The sequence below is a fragment of the Lucilia cuprina genome, chromosome 3 (assembly GCF_022045245.1).
Source record: "Lucilia cuprina isolate Lc7/37 chromosome 3, ASM2204524v1, whole genome shotgun sequence".
Classification (NCBI taxonomy): domain Eukaryota; kingdom Metazoa; phylum Arthropoda; class Insecta; order Diptera; family Calliphoridae; genus Lucilia; species Lucilia cuprina.
The window spans coordinates 9928090-9950199 of record NC_060951.1 but is presented as its reverse complement, the minus strand read 5'-3'; the positions used below and the strand labels follow the sequence as shown (position 1 = coordinate 9950199).

At 32.3% G+C, this 22110-nt stretch overlaps 3 protein-coding genes across 9 annotated transcripts; 1 reads left to right on the top strand and 2 right to left on the bottom strand.

The window, feature by feature from the left end:
- On the bottom strand, positions 1–7829 carry LOC111681160 (eukaryotic translation initiation factor 4H). 7 transcript variants are annotated; one of them, XM_046945793.1, is made up of 6 exons: positions 7226–7824; positions 3236–3535; positions 2922–3163; positions 2212–2469; positions 323–511; positions 1–252 (listed from the first exon to the last, which is right to left on the bottom strand). In XM_046945793.1, the coding sequence occupies exons 1-5, from the start codon at positions 7255–7257 to the stop codon at positions 336–338; spliced, it is 1008 nt and encodes a 335-aa protein (XP_046801749.1). In that variant the 5' UTR covers positions 7258–7824; the 3' UTR covers positions 1–252; positions 323–335. The 7 variants fall into 7 exon arrangements, with proteins under 7 accessions (XP_046801749.1, XP_046801754.1, XP_046801753.1 ...); XM_046945798.1 differs by having other exon boundaries at positions 1–511; positions 3003–3160; positions 7226–7829; XM_046945797.1 differs by having other exon boundaries at positions 1–511; positions 3003–3163; positions 7226–7827.
- Positions 7830–8650: 821 nt separating this feature from the next.
- On the top strand, positions 8651–10036 carry LOC111681148 (eukaryotic translation initiation factor 2 subunit 1). Its single transcript, XM_023442872.2, has 2 exons — positions 8651–9506; positions 9571–10036. Exons 1-2 carry the CDS (start codon positions 8812–8814, stop codon positions 9923–9925), a joined length of 1050 nt encoding a protein of 349 aa, XP_023298640.1. The 5' UTR covers positions 8651–8811; the 3' UTR covers positions 9926–10036.
- Positions 10037–14840: 4804 nt separating this feature from the next.
- Positions 14841–20449, bottom strand: LOC111681150 (protein DDI1 homolog 2). The gene is made up of 7 exons (XM_023442875.2): positions 20293–20449; positions 19534–19992; positions 16438–16909; positions 16245–16367; positions 15997–16159; positions 15242–15455; positions 14841–15121 (listed from the first exon to the last, which is right to left on the bottom strand). Exons 2-7 carry the CDS (start codon positions 19808–19810, stop codon positions 14940–14942), a joined length of 1431 nt encoding a protein of 476 aa, XP_023298643.2. The 5' UTR covers positions 19811–19992; positions 20293–20449; the 3' UTR covers positions 14841–14939.
- Between the last annotated feature and the right edge of the window lie 1661 nt (positions 20450–22110).

Here is a 22110-nt window from a genome sequence, read left to right as displayed (position 1 = left end):
TGTTTTCTTAGCAAAATTCTGCTTATTTACGTCTCAATTGCTTATTTTTGTTTTCTCTCTATATTTTAAAAACTTGTGTATTTTTTTCTCTCTGTTTACGGCTTTATTTGGTATTTATCTCTTTTTTTTTATAGATTTTTAGCATAAAGTGGTTCTTGTTATTGGTTGATTGGTTAGTAGTCTCGTCGTCGTGTGTTTAAATATATATCTCTTTGCATATAAATCCTCTTGGTAGTATTTTCTTTTTTTTCTCTCTCCAAAAAAAAACTTTTATATATTATATTTTTTATTATTTTTCTTCTGTGTGTTGTTTTTTATTTACTCATTCAATGCATTCAATTGTCTTCTTTTGGTGAACCAGGATTGTTGTTTTGTGGTTCATCTTTGAATTTTTCTTCGCGTGGTTTAGCGGCACCGAATATAGCAGCAGCCTGCTTTGTCTCCGCCAGCCCATTGATGGGTGCATCTACAGTACGGGGTTTTAGTTGAAGTCGAGGTCTTTCACTGTCATCTAGAAAAATAAAACAAAAGAGTGTAAGAAAAACAAAATGACACAAACTTTAAGAAAATCTCTTGCTGTTTCTCTAAAGCTTTTTATAGCAGACATGCAAAACCTCACTACATTTTCTGTACTTTTATAAACTAATATAGTCTATTCTATAATCTAGTCGATAGTCAATTGTCTGTAGTCTATAGTCTAGTGTATAGTCTAGTCTATAGTCTAGTCTATGGTGTAGTCTATAGTCAGGTCTATAGTCTAGTCTATAGTCTAGTCTATAGTCAAGTCTATAGTCTAGTATATAGTCCAGTCTATAGTATATTCTGTAGTCTAGTCTTTAGTCTAGTCTATAGTTTAGTATATAGTCTAGTCTATGGTCTAGTTTACAGTCTAGTCTGTAGACTAGTCTACATTCTAGTCTATACTCTCGTCTATTGGCTAGTCTACAGTCTAGTCTATAGTCTAGTCTATAGTCTAGTCTATAGTCTAGTCTATAGTCTATAGTCTAGTCTATAGTCTAGTCTATAGTCCAGTCTTTAGTCTAGTCTATAGGCTAGTCTACAGTCTAGTCTAGTGTATGGTCTAGTCTATAGTCTAGTCTATAGTCCAGTCTATAGTCCAGTCTTTAGTCTAGCCTATAGGCTAGTCCATAGTATAGTCTAGTGTATGGTCTAGTCTACGGTCTAGTCTATAGTCAAGTCTATAGTCTAGTCTATAGTTTAGTCTATAGTCTAGTCTATGGTCTAGTCTATGGTCTAGTCTATAGTCTTGCCTATAGTCTAATCTACATTCTAGTCTATAGTCTCGTCTAGTGTATAGTCTAGTCTATAGACTAGTCTATAGTCTAGTCTATGGTCTAGTCTATAGTCTAGTCTATAGTCAAGTCTATAGTCAAGTCTATAGTCTAGTCTATAGTCTAGTCTATAGTCTAGTCTATAGTCTAGTCTATAGTCTAGTCTATAGTCTAGTCTATAGTCTAGTATATAGTCAAGTCAATAGTCTAGTCTGTAGTCTAGTCTATAGTATAGTCTATAGTCTAGTCTTTAGTCTAGTCTTTAGTCTAGTCTATAGTCTAGTCTATGGTCTAGTCTAGTCTGTAGTGTAGTCTACATTCTAGTCTATAGTCTCGTCTATAGTCTAGTCTATAGGCTAGTCTATAGTCTAGTCTACAGGCTATTCTATAGTCTAGTCTATAGTATAGTCTATAGTCCAGTCTTTAGTCTAGCCTATAGGCTAGTCTATAGACTAGTCTAGGGTATGGTCTAGTCTATAGTCTAGTCTATAGTCTAGTCTATAGTCTTCTCTATATTCTAGTCTATAGTCTAGTCTAAAGTCTAGTTTATAGTCTAGTCTATAGTCTAGTCTATAGTCTAGTCTATAGTCTAGTCTATAGTCTAGTCTATAGTCTAGTCTATAGTCTAGTCTATAGTCTAGTCTATAGCCTAGTCCAAAATTTTGACTATAGTCTAGTCTATAGTCTGGTCTATAGTATAGTCTAGTCTATAGTTTAGTCAATATTTTAGTATACAGATTTGACTTGTATAAATGAAAGCTCTAGTAATAGCTAAAGCTTTCTTTTAATAAAGAGTTCAAGAAATCTTGTAAAGACATTGTCTCCAGCTTTTCTTATAAACACATGATTTTGAACATGCAAATTTAGCCAATTCTAAATAATAACAACAACAAAACGATAAGGTTACTAAAAACCCTACCTATACTACCTAATGTTGACACCGATGATGGTCGATCATTATGATTGAAATGTCCGCTACCGGCACCACTACCACCACCACGTTGTTCACGTTCACCACCACGATTTCTGCTAAAACTATTATAGCGTTCATTATTGCCGCCATCTCGACTTTGACCACCAAAGCTTCCTTCACGATGATTACGATCATGATGATTGCGATCATTATAGCGATCATCGTTATTGAAATTGCCATAACGACCACGATTCGCGGGACGATCTAATGGTAAACAAATTGAATAATTCAAAAGAATAGGAAATGGGAGAACAAGTTTTGAATTAGTATTTGGTAAAAAAATGTGTGTTTTAAGAATATTATTAAAGAATTGTTATATAAATTAAAATAATTTCGTTTGAGGAGGATTTTGTTGTAAGGCGGGTAAGGAGTAGTTTGTAATTATACAAATTTTGTCATGCAGCTAGTAAGTAGTAGTGTGTATTGTGTGACCAAAAAGTGTATAAAGCCAAAAATAGAAAATAATATAGAAATTATATCGAAAAGATAGTTCTCTTGAAATGAAAATAAAGTAATTAATAAGTGTGCTTTGTAATATTTGTAATTAATTGTGGACTGGATTAGCAGACTACTGGAATAGTAAGTAATAAATGAAGATAAATAAGAAAATTTACAAAATGTTTGGCATTTAATAACACAGGACACTTATAGTTTACCATTATATCCTCTATTCATACCACCGCCGCCGCCTCCACGATTTCTATCATTGTGACCACCATGATTATCATTGTACGAACCTCTATTATCCCGTTCACCACGATCATGGCCACGATCACCACCGCGATCGCCACCACGATCACCACCACGATTACCTCCACCACCGCGATTGAAGTTTTGCTGGTGACCACCACCTTGTCGGGGAGGACCACGTTTATTGAAACCACCACCGCCTCCACTGCTGTGAGTAGGTTTAAAATTGTGAACAGAAATTAGTTTTTTTATTTCTTATCGTTTTGTTTAACAATATTACCGATCATTTTTCTTGCGCTCAGCAATGTCAATTCTTAACGGCGCAGAAATATCATCTAATTTAATACGTCCATCAAATTCCAATGCCCGTTCCAAATTGTCCAGTGTCTCGAATTCTACATAGCAAAAACCTTTAAATTGATCTGTCTCACGATCCTTAACCAAGCGTACGTTTTTCACTTCAAATTCATGGAAAATTTTCACAACATCACCTTGTACAAGACCTTGGGGTAAATTGCCAACATAGGCAATGTATGGAGGTTCTGAGGGCAATTGCTTGCCACCACGATCTCCATAATTTCTAAAAAAAAGAAATAAACAAAAGAAAATGGTTAAAAGTAAAAAACTTTGAAGATCATTTTTCTTTAATAGATTTTAGTGAAATTAGTTTTTCAAAAACCAAAAAAAAAAAAAACTTGTTTAAACATCTCCTATAATAAGAAATAATTTAAAATTATAGAATTTAACCTTGAAGATGACCTCTATATTAGTTGTTGTTCATATTTTAAATATTTTATATTTAATATTCTTTTATCAAAGATATTTTTTTCATATTAAATTAAAAATATTTTACTGTGCATTTTTATTTAGTTTATGACCATATTTATAACAATATGATGACTCAAAGTTGCCCTAATGATGACAACATCTATTGCCTTCATACATATAAAAACATATCAGTTTTAAAAACAAATATCATCTTTATCATGCAATTGATAATTATGAAATTATAACTTTTAATTTTATTGAAACGTCATATCAAGGGTGTTATAAAACTGATTCGATTCTTTTCATTTCATTTCATTACATTTAAATTTCAGTTCGATTGGAAATGTTGCCTGGATTCAAAGCAAGTTTTCTTTGCCAATTGCTTGGATTTAAAGTATATTTTTTTAGCTCGTTTCAAAGCAAATTGTATTTAGAATAGTTGAATGGATTCAAATATAGTTTTCTTAAGAAAAGTTTATTCGATCTAAAGCAAGTTTTCCTAAAAAAAGTGGTTCTAAGTGTTCTTTAGAAAAGTTGTTTAGATTGAAAAGAAGTTTTTTCTTTAAAAAATGTTTGGTTTCAAAGTAAGTTTTTAGGAAAAGTTGCCTCAATTCATTCTCGATTCTAGGCTCGAAGTGTAAAGTATTACTCCATTACGTTTGTGGAACATTTAACTAATTTATTTCAACCAAACAACCTAACAAATTATATAGCATTCCGCGACAGCCGGTTCTACGTACCGGAATGACCCGAATTATTCGGCCAAGGGCTGTCAACCCCAGCAACAATACAATTTTCTGCTGCGGAGCAACTTCTTCCGGCATTGCTGCTCCGCATCATTTTGGTCCGTGCCGGAATTGAATTAAATTTGCCAGAACCGACTGCACTGTATGTCCATCCAATTAAGGTGCAACTCTTGTTTGAGCTGGTGTCATCTCAGAAACTGCTCCGGACTTAACGATCATCGAGAGTGGTCGGAAACCTTCGTCGCCCCGTACTGCTTACAAAAACGGCGAGATTCATCAGCGTCTTCCCCTTCTCCTCCGCCCTCTCCCTTGCAATCACAACAACAGCAGCAACAACTATTACCGTCGCCGCTAACACCCTCGATTGCACTCCGTAGACCTGAGATGATATCCATATTGCAGTTCAACTGCAATAGCCTCCAAAACAAAATTTTAGAGATAACCCGATATTTGCAGCACAACAACATCGTGGTCGCTGCGGTCCAGGAGACTAAACTGACGAACAATTCCAGTCTGCAAACATTCTCCGAAAAGACCGCACCAAAAGTAACGGTGGAGGCATTGCTTTCATCATTCACAACACCGTGCAGTATAGAGCTCTTTCTCTCGATTCTAACTCCAGAGACCAATATCTTGAAGTTCAACGTATTGCAGTTAGATCGGGAGAAACTGCAGTTAGATCGGGAGAAACTGAGCTCTATAATGTCTATATTCCGCCAGTAGCCAGCTGTCCAGCAGGCTACCGTCCCGACATTAGGACACAGTTAGACGGCGATATGTATCTTTTCCTAGGGGACTTCAATGCCCACCATCAGCTCTGGCACTCTTCTTTAGGGGAAGACCAGAGAGGTGCGTTGCTGGCGGAATAGATTGACGAATCCACCTTCTGCACCTTGAATGATGATGCCCCCACGCGGATTATGGGTACCTGCGCTAGCTCGCCCGACATCACCATAGCGAGTGCTGGTCTGATCAACTACGCAACTTGGCGAGCCGTAGTTTCTCTGGGATAAGACCACTTACCCATAATCGTTTATCTGGATCGACCTAACGATTTTATCGTCTCTGAACGCCGTCAATACGTAAACCAAAAGAAAGCAGACTGGCACAGCTTCAGAGAATTCACGCAACTCAACTTCAGTGATCTAAATATTCCCTCCAACGTACACCATTCAGAGAGGAAGTTCCGTGAAACTGTCATCTCAGCAGCTGCTCGCTTTATTCCTGCTGGTCGGATATCCATAGTGCGGCCGCACTTCCCAGCAGAAGCAGCCAGGCTTGCAGATGAAAGAGATGACATTCGAAATACCAACCCAGGTGATCCAAGACTCACCCAGCTGAATATTGAAATCAGCAGGTTGTTAAATGAGGACAAGCGGAAAAGATGGCTAGATCACTTGAAGAACTGCAACCTGAGTTCGGGTATTAGTAAGTTGTGGTCTACATCAACTAAAAGTTTTTTCCCCACAAAAGAAATATGGGCCACAGTCGAACTCTTACTCTTAATACTAAAGCTTATACTCGCTTAATAAACTTTTTAAAATACTAATCTCTAATTTACCATTAAGTCTATATACTAATTTATATATTTTTAAAGCAAATAAAACATTATTAATAAAAAATTCTTAAAATTCTTTATAAACTTGTTTATAAACTTTTGCTTTCATTGAACTTATTACAATTTAATAGCTTTATTAAATTCAACTGTTTTATTTACCTTATAATTATATAATAATACAAAGTTTAATCAAAACAAATTATTCAAATGATTGGCATTTTTAAGAATTTTTCAAAAATATAAAACAACACCCAAAATTTTGAGAATTACTAACATGTTAAAACTAACCACCCTGCTAACTCCCCCCAACACTACATTTTCCTTTATAAAAAGGGTTAAAAAGTCCAAAAATCAAAATGATCCCCATACTACTACTACTACTGACACAACTTCCGGAATTGAGGAAAAAAAAAAACAATGAAAACAAAAAGCAAACAAAATTTTCTATAGTCTGTCCGCCAGTTAGTTGTGATTAGCACAAAAAAGGGGGCTCGCCATTGAGGCAGGTGATTTCATACACACTTCTTCTTCTACTCCAACTCAGGCCGTAAATATCAAAAACAATAAAGCATTAACCACACTTAGATTAAGCATTTGGAAGAGCCGAAAGCAAAGAAATATGATGAAAAGTTAAAAAAATAATAGAAATAATAGCAAGGCGAATAATTTTTGGCAACAGCGACTGCGCACGCCGGCAGCTCTGTCGTCGTAGGCAGAGCTGGTGGCAAAAAAAACACATTTTCTTCATACTTTGACATTTTCTGGCTTCGCGAAAAAAAACTATTTGGGCCCAGCAGTTATTTTTTTGGCAAATACTTCTAATATTTTATTTTTATTTACACAAAATTAACTTTTTCAAAGCATATTATTAATTAAGAATATAAATTTCTTAGAATTCTTTAAATCAAAAAAAAGAAAAAAAAACACATTAAAATTGCTGAACAAATTGCATACGGCAACGTTGTATTTTCGTTGAGCTACCAGCTCTCGCCAACAGGGGCGAACAGTAATGAAATTCACACACAAGCAGAGGCATATAAAAAAATTCACAAATTTTTCATCCAATTTTTAAAGCACATTTTTACATTTAGCACTAAAACTTCATATACCGCTTAAAATTTACACTTTAATTAATAAAATTTCTTAAATTTTATAACAAATTTGTTGATAATTTAACACAAAAAAACCAAATATTTACCTAGGATGTTCAAAACCACCTCTTCCAGCCATGTTTTATTTTTTCGAATGGTCTTTTAATCACACTCTATTTGTCTTTGTCTAATCATACAATTTTTTTTCTTAATTTACGGCGAATTAAGTGCTGCTTCTTGTTATTTGACAAGTTGCTTTTGCTATTCAAATTCTTATGCCAATATATATATAGTTGTCTCTTTTCGGCACGATATTACTTAGCGGCGTATTGTTTAATCAAAACAAAAAATAAAACCTCTACAAGAAAAATGTGCGTTCAGAGTTGCATTTAATTTGTAGAAGATTTTTTTTCGTATGCAAAATTTCTTTATTTTTTTATCTTTTTTAGAAAAAAATTTGTTTTTGTTTATTTTTTATGTTATTTTATTATTTCTTTTTGCACTTTTTACAATTTAACACTCCCAATCTTTGTATATGGGGGCGCCGTTGCGCGCGCACATTAAAATTTAGTCCTTTTTTTTCTTTTTGATTTTTAAGCCAAAAATTTCTTTGAAAATTTTCTAATTGTTTAAATAAAACATTTATATTTAATTTTAAATTTAGTGTAATTAGTTAAAGTATTTTGTTTTGTATATAAATTAATTTTATTAAAAATCCGTTGAGCTTTTATATTGCTTTGGTTGAAAAATATTTCTTCCGTATTTGAGGGTTTTCCCCAATTGTCAGAAAGTTTGATGGCAAACTGTCTGGCATTTAGATATAACCCAACAAACATAAAAACTAAAATTTGTTTCAATAATTAAAAATCGAAAAATAACTGTCATAAAGATATAAAAATATTATTAGTAGGATTCTATGAGTCGTGATTTTTCGAAAGAAATCGTAGACGACAATCTGAAAATATTAAAAAATCGGCTTTTCATTTCGTCCGTAATCAAAAATACTCTGCAACATTATTTAATATCGAATTTATACTTTTTTGTGTTTAAAAATAAATTAGACAACTTTTTCAGACTTCTTTCAAATTTATTTTTATTTATTTTCTTCAGTTTATTTCCAATTTATCCACTTTTACTAATATTAATGATTGTTTGAATTTCTTCTAACAAAATATTTCTGAATTATTTTCCGACTTTTCCTTAATTCTTTCGAATATATTTGGGCCTTATGCAAAAACGATTATCAATGTTATTAATGATTAACTACACAGTTTTCCATATAAAACAAGTTTTAATAACAGTTATTAACTTAATAATCTCCTTTATATATTTATTTTCCTAATAATTTCCAATTCAATTTAAAGCTTTTAGTTTTGTTAGATTGTTGTTAGCTGGGTTATATAAACGAAAAACCCAAATTTGGTAGCACTTATAATTAGCAACCTAACAATCTGGTAACTTTAAAAAACACCGCCTGTCTATAAAATACGAATGCGAAGCACAAAAGAAAATGTCATTAGTATGACATTTTTTCATCTCCCTTTTCCACAAAGAATCGCCCGTAAATTGTACACGTTTTGCTGTTAAAAAAGCGAAATTTTTCTGCAAAATTTCAAAAACTAACAGCAATTGCATCAGATTTTAGTGTTTTAATAAACAAAATTAACGTACAAAACGTATAGAAGGCATCAAAATGGCATTATCTTCGCGTTTTTATAGTGAAAAATATCCCGAAGTGGAAGATGTGGTTATGGTCAACGTACTGTCCATTGCCGAAATGGGTGCCTATGTGCATTTATTGGAATACAATAATATAGAGGGTATGATTCTGTTGTCTGAATTGTCCAGACGTCGTATACGTTCCATCAATAAGCTGATTCGTGTGGGCAAAACAGAACCTGTTGTCGTCATTCGTGTGGACAAGGATAAGGGTTATATAGATTTGTCAAAACGTCGTGTCTCACCCGAAGATGTTGAGAAATGTACAGAACGCTATGCCAAAGCTAAAGCTGTCGATCTATTGCTGCGTCATGTTGCCAATTTGTTGGGTTACGAGTCCAGTGAACAGTTGGAACAATTGTACCAGAAGACCGCTTGGCATTTCGAAAAGAAATACAACAGCAAGGCCGCAGCTTATGACATTTTTAAACAGTCCGTAACAGATCCCACTGTTTTCGACGAATGTGATTTAGATGAAAAGACAAAAGAAGTTTTGTTGAACAATGTCAAGCGCAAGTTGGTATCACCCACCGTTAAGATACGTTCTGACATTGAATGCTCCTGCTATGGTTATGAGGGTATTGATGCTGTTAAGGCTTCCTTGAGCAAGGGTTTGGAATTGAGCACTGAAGAATTGCCCATTCGTATTAATTTGATTGCTCCTCCACTGTAAGTTTTAATTTTTTATTATTCATTATGAAATTAGTTTAATAACAATTTATTTATATTACAGTTATGTGATGACCACTTCAACTACCAAAAAAGCTGAAGGTTTAAAGATTTTGGAACAAGCCATCGATAGCATTAAAGCCAAAATTACAGAATACAATGGTGAATTTAAGGTTATTATGCCACCCAAACTTGTTACTGCCATTGATGAAGCTGATTTGGCACGTCGCTTGCAACGGGCTGAGGCTGAAAATGCCGAAGTTGGTGGTGATGATGACGAAGAGGAAGATGATGATCAAGAGGGTATGCAATTTGATCCAGAAAATGAATCAATTAATCACAAAGGTGGACGTCGTCCCACGAAAAAGGGTGACGATGAAGATGACGAAGAAGACGATGATGAAGAAGATGAGGAATAAATTGTTTTTGCGTTCATTTCGGTTTATTTTCAAAATTCTCATTTGAAATATAGATTTGCAATTGCTATTTTTTTAAATAATATTAGTTTATTTAAAGCTTTTATGTGTACAGTTTCCATCGATTTTTTTTACTCAAGTTCTTTGGTTTTTATTTTAGAAAGAAAAGAAGAAAACAAGCTAAATGAACTTTAATGCAATTGTAACAACAAGAAAAAATAACAAAAAAAGAAGAAACTTAAGAACAATATATACAATCTTTTTTTATAAAATTAAGAGACTGGACTTTGAAGGACTGGTTTCTTTATTTTTTATTAAATAAAACATAAATTATAAACCTCGAATAATTCTAGTTTAATGTTATCATATTAGATGTGCCCCATCGAGCTTATATTATTGGCCTGATGTCAAACTTTTAACAACACATCCTGTTGCCAAAATCTATTCTACACTGAAGTCTATAATCCAGACTACAGTGTAGTTAATAGTTAGTCTATAGTCGAGAGTATAATCTAGTCTATAGGTTAGTATATACCCTAGACTATAGACTGGACTAAAGTCTAGTCTGTCCAAAATATAATCTAGTCCAAAGTACAGTCAATATTCTAGTCTATAGTCCAGACCGTGGTTTAGTCTATAGTCAAGATCGTAGACTTGACAGACTATAGTATAGTCTAGTCTATTGTCCAGACTGTAGTCTAGTCTATATTCCAATCTATAGTCAGGACTATAGTCTAGTCTATAGTCTGGACTATAGTCTAGTCTACAGTATAGTGTATAGTCTGGACTATAGCCTAGTCTATAGTCTAGTCTATAGTCCAGACTATAGTCCAGACTATTGTCTAGTCTATAGTCCAGACTATAGTCTAGTCTATAGTCCAGACTATAGTCTAATCTATAGTCCAGACTATAGTCTAGTCTATAGTCCAGACTATAGTCTAGTCTATAGTCCAGACTATAGTCTAGTCTAGTCTATAGTCCAGACTATAGTCTAGTCTATAGTCCAGACTATAGTCTAGTCTATAGTCCAGACTATAGTCTAGTCTATAGTCCAGACTATAGTCTAGTCTATAGTCCAGACTATAGTCTAGTCTATAGTCCAGACTATAGTCTAGTCTATAGTCCAGACTATAGTCTAGTCTATAGTCCAGACTATAGTCTAGTCTATAGTCCAGACTATAGTCTAGTCTATAGTCCAGACTATAGTCTAGTCTATAGTCCAGACTATAGTCTAGTCTATAGTCCAGACTATAGTCTAGTCTATAGTCCAGACTATAGTCTAGTCTATAGTCCAGACTATAGTCTAGTCTATAGTCCAGACTATAGTCTAGTCTATAGTCTAGTCTACAGTCCAAACTATAGTCTAGTCTACAGTCCAAACTATAGTCTAGTCTACAGTCCAGACTATAGTGTAGTCTTTAGTCCAGACTATAGTCTAGTCTTTAGTCCAGACTATAGTCTACTCTATAGTCGATACTATAGTCTAGTCTTTAGTCCAGACTATAGTACAGGCTATAGTCTAGTCTATAGTCCAGACTATAGTCTAGGCTATAGTCCAGACTATAGTCTAGTCTATAGTCCAGACTATAGTCTAGTCTATAGTCCAGACTATAGTCTAGTCTATAGTCCAGATTATAGTCTAGTCTATAGTCCAGACTATAGTCTAGTCTATAGTCCAGACTATAGTCTAGTCTATAGACCAGACTATAGTCTAGTATGTAGGGTAGCCTAAAGTGATTTGTTGTTGTTGTAACAGCTAAAACTGTACAATAATCTAATTGGGGGGTTCTACATCAATATCTAGACCTAAAAATTGGGCTACTTCAACTGGATATGTCTATAAATCCATTGAACAGAGTGAAGTAGGGTTGGCTGAGCAGTTGAATATGTGGTGTGGTGTCATGAGGCCCTTGACCACATGCAGGAAATTCGTTGGGGTCAGCACGGTCTATACGTGACCAGTAGGCATTGAACCTATTGCTCCATCACGATCTTAGTTGTGCTAGAACTACTCCTGTTTTCTGCGGCAGGTTTTCTTTCGTGTCTGCTATGGGAGGTGGGCGACCTCCAAGTACGACATTCATGCGTACGATTTCAGCAAAGTGGTCTGTAGTCTAGTTTAGAATATATTCACCCCCTATTATGCATTTCGTTCAAGTTTACTCCTTTAGTTACGTAACGATTGAAAAAAGGTATTCCAATATAAAATTGAATCGTAAAAAAAGAAGAAGCAATTACATTTCGTTTCAATGTTTTACGAATGTGTGTATTCTGCGCTACGATCGTACGTACGTTTTTGTAACTGCAGGTCCACACTAGGGTTCTATAAATCGACTTTCGAATAATCGAACAATCGACTTTTGTCGAAAAAAGTCGAAGTCGACTATTTTGTTTTAAAAAAGTCGAAATCGACAGTTTTGTTTTAAAATAGTCGATAACTCGACTATTTTGTTTCAAAAATGTCGATAACTCGACTATCGTCTGTGAAAAAAGTTGACTTTGTTAATAAAAGTCTAAAAGTCGAAAAAGGTCGATAAGGCGAAAAAAGTCGAAAAGTAGTAAAAATTCGAAAAGTCTAAAAAACTCTAAAAAGTCTAAAACTTGAAAATTGTAGAAACAAGTCAAAAATAGTCGAAAATTTTAAAAAAGTGGAAAAGAAGTCAAAAACTCTAAAATAGTCGGAAAAAAACTCTAAAAAAGTAAAAAAATAGACGGAAAAAAGTCAAAAGAAGTCGAAAATAGTCGAAAAAATCTAAAAGTCGAATAAAGTTGAAAAAAGTCGAAAAGTCGACTATTTATAAAATACTTATAGTCAAAAAGTCTTAAAGTCGACTTTTAATTAAATGAAAAAAATCGAAAAATCGACTTTTCATAAAATGCAAAATGTCAATTTTTAACTAAATGAAAAAAGTCGAAAAGTCGACTAGACCACACTAGGAAACTTTTTGTGGAAAACTTTAGATTTTGTGTGAGATAGAAAGAATACCATCCATCTCTCTCGCGTAAAGGATTTTCCCGTTCTAGGAAAGAGAAAGAAATATCAATCTTTTTTTTTCTCTCATACACAAAATCAAAAGTTTCTCAACAAAAGTTTCCCAGTGTGAATCAGGTCTTATTCATCTCATTCGTACAACAACAAATCAATGCAATTAATACGTAGTTTCTGAAACAAAAGTTTTTACGTGTGGCAATTAAGGAAATTTCAAAAGAGAATTAAGAAAAGGTTTCTCAACAAAAGTTTTCTAGTGTGGACCACGTCTAAACAACACACTAGGAAACTTTTGTTGGGAATCTATTTCTTAATTCTCTTTTAAAGTTTCCTTAATGTCCACACATAGAAACTTTTGTTTCAGAAACTATATGTTTATTGCATTGATTTCTTGTTGTAGGAATGAAAAGAGTAAGACCTGGTTCATACTGGGAAATTTTTGTTGAGTAACTTTTGATTTTGTGTGTGAGAGAAAGAGATGAGAAGAGTTGATATTTCTTTCTCTCACACACAAAAATCAAAAGTTTCCCAAAAAAAAGTTTCCTAGTGTGATCCAGGTCTAAAAAAAACAAAACAAGTGTCCGAGTATGAGAAACTCCGTACCGCGAGAGAGATGGATGATAAACTTTCTCTTTCTCTCTCACGCAAAATCAAAAGTTTCCCAAAAAAAGTTTCCTAGTATGGGCTGGCACTTAGTCCTGGTTCAGACTAGGAAACTTTTGTGCGTGAGAGAAAGAGAAAGAAATATCAACCATCTCTTTCTCTCACAAACAAAATCAAAAGTTACTCAACAAAAGTTTCCCAGTATGAACCAAGTCTTATGTGACGGAGAGTGGAATTAAAATACAGAATACGAAAGTTGCCAAATGGAGAAAATTTCGATTCAAATTGTAATGCAGAATAGGGGCCATTATAGACTGTAATTTAGTAGTAAAGTACAGACTAAATTCTGGAATATATTCCAGACTAAAGTCTAGACTATAATTCCAGACTTTAGTCTAATTTATAGTAGTTGTAGTCTAACTATTTAGTTTCGAAGTCTAGCTGTTTAGTTTGAAGCTATATCGTTTTCTAATTAATTAAAATTCTTTAGGTTTTTTTGTTCTTAAATTCATTTTTATTAATTTTAACCAGAAAACTATAAAAAATTATTAATTACTTAACCAAACAAATATAAAACTAATTATTTTTTTAAAGAAATGAAACTTATGCAACCACCGATATAATTATTTAAAATTATTTTTTCTTTTATAATATTATAGAACTATAAACTCTAACCAGATCTTGATAACTATATATTTCTTTTGCTTGCTTTAATAATTAATAAAAGCCACTTAATATGTTTGTGTAGTCATAACAAAAAAAAATTATTACAAAAATAAAACTTTTTTTTAAAAAAATCTTAAAATTAAAGATTTCTTTTTGTTAATATTTGGTTAATTATTCATTTTTTTACAATATGTTTTGTAGATCCTTTACATAGTTATGTTTTTATTTGTTTATTTTTAAATAAAATTTTTCTTATAAACTAGAGAAATAAAAAAGAGTTAAGAAATGTATCTTTAATTCTTTAGCTTGATTCGTTGATGTTATTTGTTGTTGTTGCTCTTAAAATATTTTTTTGAAATTCAGTACATTTTTTTATTTTTAATAATTTTTATTGTATAATTATTTCGTTTTCTTTATAAAATGTCATTTCTTGGTTTTCTTTTTGCAAATGTTTTTTCTCTTTGTTATAGAAAAAAAAAATTGTTTTAAGAAATGCTTCCAGCCTGAGGTAGTTCGTAATTAAAATGGTAGGCTTTTTTATTTAAATTAGTTTTTGTTGATGTTGTTGTTATTATTAAATTTTGAGTTTTTTCAAACATTTTATTTTCAAATTTTTACTAATTTTGTTTATAAATCTTTATTAAATTTAATCCTTCAATTAAAGTTCAACTTAAATTTATGTTTCTTTTTTTTTTTTGTTAAAACTAAAACTATAAATGAGTGTTTTTTTGTTTGTGTCCAAAAAAAAAAAAGAAAATTTTAAAATTTTAAAGTTTTTGCTATGAGTGCTGCAATAGCTTGAGTTTTATTACCATTATTTCTACGCAATTCCACAATGACTTCATCACGTTTGAAGCCCATTTTAACGAGATCACTTACATCATTTTCACTAAATTTGTCACCAGGAGCAATTGTATTCGCATTCGTACTCGTGGAGCAGGCTAAACATAAACATAAAAATCAATAAAATTTCGTTTTACGTTATGCTAGAGTGAGAGAGTGATAAGAGTGTATGGGAGAGGGAGAGAGAGAGATGATTGAATATTAATTATTCAATTTACCTCCACTGCTCGCTGCTTCTCGTTTACTCTGTTCAATGGCATCTTTGATTGCACGCTCTTCGGCATCATTAGCAGATTCGGCCATAACATTAAGATCATCTTCGGAATTGCCCGATAAGCGGGCACATTCGGGCAGTTCACTTTCAGGCAAGAATTTTGTTTCGGTACCGGTGGTACCGATGCGCAAGACATTACGCTGCAAGTCTATGTTACACTAAAATGGAAACAAGAGAGAATGTTTTTGTTTCAATTTCTAGTCTATAGTTTAGTCTGATCTATTGTCTAATCTATACTGTAGTCCATAGTCTTGTCCACACTTTGGTCTATAGTTTAGTCTATAGTCTAGTCTTAAGTCTAGGCTATAGTAAAGTCCATAGCCAAGTCGACCATCTAGTCATTTGTCTAGTCTGTAGTCTAGTCCATAGTATAGTCTATTGTTTAGTCTATAGTATAGTCTTTAGTATGGTCTATAGTCTTGTCTATTGTCTAGTCTATAGTCTTGTCTATAGTCTAATCTATAGTCTAGTCTATAGTCTATAGTCTAGTCTATAGTCTAGTCTATAGTCTAGTCTATAGTCTAGTCTATAGTCTAGTCTATAGTCTAGTCTATAGTCTAGTCTATAGTCTAGTCTATAGTCTAGTCTATAGTCTAGTCTATAGTCTACAGATTAGTCTAATCTATAGTAAAATCCAGTGTGTAGGCTAAAGTCTAGTCGAAAGCCTAATCTATAGTTATGTCTATTTTTTTCAATTACCTGATGTCTTTTGAGCATATCCAAACCCAACAACATATCCATGGGTTGTTGTTCTAAAACCGTAAAACTTGAAACTAAATAATCATTTTCAATTTGTAATTTGCCCATATGAATACGGCCAGTAATACGTTGAGTGCCAACACCTTTAGCAATACCGCTCCATCTAAAGTAAGAAAAAGACCAAACAAACAAATAAATAAATTCCTTTCGAAATAAACTAAAAAAAAAAAACAAAATAAGATATTTACTTGGTATCAATTAAATGTGTAACATTACAACGTTGAGCACAAGCCGAACTCATAATGGTAGTTTGAGCACCAGAATCCACAAAAGCCTTAACAGGAACACCGTTTACTTTGCAATTTATATAACTATGGAAAACAAAGAAATCTGATTACTAAACATACAATAAAAATGTAAACCTTTAAGGGAAAATCTTACAGCATTGTAACAGTGCCAAAAACTTCAGGATGTAACTCTATAGCAGCAGCCATATTTTCTTGTATATTCTTTTGTTTAATCTCTTCTTCAATCATACGTTGAGCTTCAGGATCAAAGGGATCGGCATGTAACATACGCAAACGCTGAGCATTACGTGCTTTTCGGGCATCAATTTGTTCTTTTAAGACTTTTTCAAAACTTTCCAAATTACCCGATAATAATGCATCAGCCAAGCGAGGATTATTTTGTTTTAGCAAAGCCATTGATTCGGGATTATCAAGAAACATTTTACGTACAGCAGCTGGATCATCATCATAATTCACATTGAATTCATCAGAGTCATTGTAATCCAGAATATTGCCACCAGTAGGTATGCCACCTAAACGATAGCCACTGTTACCAGCACTGCTGCCTGTACTGGTGCCGGGTATGTTAATATTACTGAAATCCAAATTACGTATAGCAGCTTCATCTGAAATTTTTTTTATTTTGAGAATTGTTTGCATTAAAAAAATATTCAAATTGTTATTGTTTCTTATTTTTTCTCTTTGTGATTAATAGTAAACAAATACTAATTTTTTGTTTATTTAATATATTTTTTTAAATTGGCAAAAATTAAAAATGTTTACTTTCACACTTAATATCCTTGACCTTAACATTGAACTGTGAAAAAAATTAAGTTAAATGATCATTTTCAAAGATGTTTTAGTAATTTAAATGATGTCATATTATATTTTTTTAAATATTGCGGAGGAGGCGTTGCAGTTTATTAAAGTATTATTAACTCCTGTTTATTGCTTTAAATAAACTTTTATATTTCAAGGACTAGTTTAGTAAAAAGTTTGTTTATATTCTAAAATATAGTCTATCTATAGTCTTAAGTCTAGTCTATGATTTGGCCTATAGTCTATACTATAATTTAGTCAATAGTCTAATATAAACTTCAGTCTATAGAATATTCGTATGTCTAGACTATAGACTAGTCTATAGTCTAGTCTATAGCATAGTCTATAGTCTAGTCTATAGCCTAGTCTATAGTCTAGTCTATAGTCTAGTATATAGCCTAGTCTATAGTCTAGTCTATAGTAGTCTATAGTCTAGTCTATAGTGTAGTCTATAGTGTAGTATATAGTGTAGTCTATAGTCTAGTCTATAGTCTAGTCGGTAGTCTAGTCTAGTCTACAGTCTAGTCGATAGTCTAGTCTATAGTCTAGTCTATAGTCTAGTCTATAGTCTAGTCTATAGTCTAGTCTATAGTCTAGTTTATAGTCTAGTCTATAGTCTAGTCTATAGTCTAGTCTATAGTCTAGTCTATAGTCTAGTCTATAGTCTAGTCTATAGTCTAGTCTATAGTCTAATCTATAGTATAGTCTATAGTCTAGTCTAGTCTATAGTCTAGTCGATAGTCTAGTCTATAGTCTAGTCTATAGTCTAGTCTATAGTCTAGTCTATAATCTAGTCTATAGTCTAGTCTATAGTCTAGTCTATAGTCTAGTCTATAGTCTTACAGACGTTACAAGGGGACCTTAAAGGATCCAAGTAAAACCTTACTCTAGTCCGTATGCCGTCTGCTTAACCTAACCTAACCTAGTCTATAGTCTAGTCTACAGTCTAGTTTATAGTCTAGTCTATAGTCTAGTTTATAGTCTAGTCTATAGTCTAGTCTATAGTCTAGTCTATAGTCTAGTCTATAGTCTAGTCTATAGTCTAGTCTATCTAGTCTATAGTCTAGTCTATAGTCTAGTCTATAGTCTAGTCTATAGTCTAGTCTATAGTCTAGTCTATAGTCTAGTCTATAGTCTAGTCTATAGTCTAGTCTATAGTCTAGTCTATAGTCTAGTCTATAGTCTAGTCTATAGTCTAGTCTATAGTCTAGTCTATAGTCTAGTCTATAGTCTAGTCTATAGTCTAGTCTATAGTCTAGTCTATAGTCTAGTCTATAGTCTAGTCTATAGTCTAGTCTATAGTCTAGTCTTATAGTCTATAGTCTAGTCTATAGTCTAGTCTATAGTCTAGTCTATAGTCTAGTCTATAGTCTAGTCTATAGTCTAGTCTATAGTCTAGTCTATAGTCTAGTCTATAGTCTAGTCTATAGTCTAGTCTATAGTCTAGTCTATAGTCTAGTCTATAGTCTAGTCTATAGTCTAGTCTATAGTCTAGTCTATAGTCTAGTCTATAGTCTAGTCTATAGTCTAGTCTATAGTCTAGTCTATATAGTCTAGTCTATAGTCTAGTCTATAGTCTAGTCTATAGTCTAGTCTATAGTCTAGTCTATAGTCTAGTCTATAGTCTAGTCTATAGTCTAGTCTATAGTCTTGTCTATAGTCTAGTCTATAGTCTAGTCTATAGTCTAGTCTATAGTCTAGTCTATAGTCTAGTCTATAGTCTATTCTATAGTCTAGTCTATAATCTAGTCTATAGTCTAGTCTATAGTCTAGTCTATAGTCTAGTCTACAGTCTAGTCTATAGTCTAGTCAACAGTCTAGTCTATAGTCTAGTATGTAGTCTAGTCAATAGTCTAGTCTTAAAAATAAAAAAATCTTAATCCTATAAAAGTTAATTCCTTATTTTTCCCAAAAATAATTTGGTTCTTTACAAGTAATGGCCGAAAGTTGAAAATGCATACATATACCAATTACTTTCTGTTTTCTGTCTTTAAAGACAAAAAAAATTTAAAAATAAAATCATCATTATAGAACAATTACATAGAAAATAATGAACATACGCACATTTAAGCGCATTGACCCAGTTCTGAAAGTCCAAAACAAAAAAAGTTACACAAACACTTATACAAATAGCATATGCATGGAAGTCGGGGCATGTTCAACGTTCGCAAAAGGCCAGACGGACAGACGTACATATAAACAAGTCATAAATAAATGGATGACAAATAAAAATAAATTTCTGTAAAACACAAGAAACACACATACAACATGTATGTCATCACAAAGTAATTTATGTGTTTGTGTAATAGCACAATGTTTTTGTGCACATATTTGGAATTACTGCGCCTACATTGCCAGAGGATATAATTACAATGACATTAAAGCAAAGCACATGTTGGCATTATTGCTAAAACTAAAATGAATGACTTACCCAAATCCATTGGAGTGCCACGACTAGCAGCTGATAAACTCGATCTTGCAGGAGGACGTTGTATTTGTAACATCACACAATCGCCATCTTTTATGCCAAAATGTTTCAGAGGCTTTTGGTTGTCTAACAATGGTTTACCATTGAAGACCACAACCATTTGTGGGCCGGCAATACCAGATTCCACCTCACAAAAGGCTTTGAAATTTTCTAATTCCAATTCCTCCGAAACATCAAGAAAAAAGATTTTATCCGTTGTGGTTGTTACAGTAATTTTCATCTTGAACTTTACTTTTAATCTATAAAATGCTTCTACGCAAAAAAAAAAAAGATTATAATTTTACGTTCTTTGAGCTTAGGTAAAAAGAATGAAAAAAATGCTTTGTTTTTTGTTATGATTCTTCTTTTTGTATGTTTTTGCTGCTGTTGTTATTTGGCCGGTCGTATAGAGCTTACTCACACCTGCAATGATTGAAAGTTTTAAACGAAATGTGAAATTCTTTTATGAAAATTAAATTGCTGGTGTTAAATACAAGAACAATAATTTGCCAAATTATTTGTATACATATGCAATAGCTCTATTGACTTTATTTTTTGGAATATTTTTTTCTTTATCTTATTCTGCTTACAGTGAAACAATTTGTTGTTGTTTTTTCTTGATGTTTTCTTCTCTTTATTATTACTCTTAATTTGTTGTTTAGTGTTTTTGTTCGAAATATATTATTTGTATGATTATATATAATATAAGTACTATTATATTACCTTCTATTTCATAGAAAATGTTATTAATTTCTTAATTTTAAAAGATATTTTAACAAATTTCACAATTAATAAGTTTTTGAAGATAAATTTTGTGGTTTTCTAAATATTGTGTTGCTTCTGTTCAGAGACCTATGCTGACAAACATTAAACAACGGCGACAGCAAACACAAACCCATTTCATTGCCGACAGTAAAAAAAACGTCTTTAAGCCGTTTAGTTTTTCTGTGATATTAATTAAAAGTGTTAAAAATTGTTTTATATTGTAAAATTCTATGAATTTAATGAAACTGTTAAGTAGGGTATATAAAATGTGGCGGAAAAGTTTAGTTGAAAATTGTTTGGCAAAATCGTGTTAAAATTCTACATGCGGCTACGCAATGTCGACTTTAAGACGAATCGGCGCTGGTTTCTTCTTTTGTTTGTTATTTTTTGCGTGTGGCATTTTATTTCAGTGTTGGAAAGTTACTTGTTTCAACAAATAGATAATTAGCGATTTTAAAATTTTATAATTTTATGGTATAATACAAATAAAATAATATATTGAAAATTACTGAATCCGTAAAATATTTCAAAAATTGTTTTTGTATTTAAAAATTTTAATAAGATTTAAAGCCGTGATACACAGTTGTCAGATCTTACTACGATGTCAGTAAAATGTCTAATTATCGTCTGAACTTACAATTACTGTTTTGCAAAGTTTTCAGAAAAAGCATTATCGAAAATATTATTTGACATTTTCTGCGCATTTTATTGCCAATATAGCATTAGATAAACTTAATTTTTAAAAAATAATATTTTTTTTAGAAAATTTTATAAATTTTGGAATTTATGAATTTTCTTCTTATAGAAAATTTAATCTAATTTTTAAGAAAATTTTTAAATTCTGTAAAAAATGTCAATATATAAAAATACATACTGAAAAATAAAATTAATAGATAATAATTCTGTTTTAAAAATATCTTTGGAATTTCGTTGTTTTGTTTTCTTTTAAGTTAAGACTTCCGTTATACACTCAAAAAAAACATTATTTTAAAGCTTTTATGAAAGAAATACAACTCTGTAAATCATCATTCAGCATTATTCAGCACAATAACAACAAAAACATATGACATTTGCACATAAGCTCTGCGTCGATTCGACTAAAAACGTCTATACATAGCCGACAAAAGAAATTTAAAGTCGACGCCGTTGAATTTTTTTTTTGCTTAATGCGGCTTGAATATATCCCCTATAGTTTGTATAAGTTTATGATACATATTTGTAAATATAGTCTAAAGTGACAAGGAATGTGTTGCATACTCGAGGTATTTATTAATGTGAATTTTGTATTGAATAAAAATTAGGTTCATATAAGAAAACTTAAGACTGTTGCTGTTTTGAATCTGGGTTGAGAATTTATCTATCACATGGGGTTTTCCACACATCGTGCCATGAAGTTTGATAAATAATCTCGGTTTTTGGTCATACGTCTAATAATGCAAAGATTTATCTATCAATTGCTAATATTCTTAGCACGACCATTTAAAATAACGCAGTTCCAGATCCTGCATCAAAAATCATACAGTTTTCAGTCCAAAAACGTACTATAAAGAACAAACATTTTTGGAATATACATACAAACATTTTTGGAATATACATATGTATATCTATTTAAGATATTTAAGGGTTAATTAGGGGTTAATTAAAACATGCGTCATTAAATGAAGTGAGGGGAAGGGATTCACACAATAACTCCTTTTATATTGTTAAAAAAATAATATAACTGCTATATACTTAGCCGGCTTACAGGCGATTTGAAGTCGACGTCAAAGTTTTTAA

Bases quoted from the DNA above. Each gene is read 5' to 3' on its own strand.
- LOC111681148 (XM_023442872.2), top strand. From the start codon at position 8,812: ATGGCATTATCTTCGCGTTTTTATAGTGAAAAATATCCCGAAGTGGAA. The intron at 9,507-9,570 runs GTAAGTTTTAAT...TTTATATTACAG, and splicing joins AATTTGATTGCTCCTCCACT to TTATGTGATGACCACTTCAA.
- LOC111681160 (XM_046945793.1), bottom strand. From the start codon at position 7,257: ATGGCTGGAAGAGGTGGTTTTGAACATCCTAG. The intron at 3,164-3,235 runs GTAATATTGTTA...ACCTACTCACAG, and splicing joins GAGCGCAAGAAAAATGATCG to CAGTGGAGGCGGTGGTGGTT. The intron at 512-2,211 runs GTAGGGTTTTTA...TTATTTTTCTAG, and splicing joins GTCAACATTAGGTAGTATAG to ATGACAGTGAAAGACCTCGA.
- LOC111681150 (XM_023442875.2), bottom strand. From the start codon at position 19,810: ATGAAAATTACTGTAACAACCACAACGGATAAAATCTTTTTTCTTGAT. The intron at 16,368-16,437 runs GTAAGATTTTCC...TGTTTTCCATAG, and splicing joins TTTGGCACTGTTACAATGCT to TTATATAAATTGCAAAGTAA. The intron at 15,456-15,996 runs GTAATTGAAAAA...TTTCCATTTTAG, and splicing joins ATATGCTCAAAAGACATCAG to TGTAACATAGACTTGCAGCG.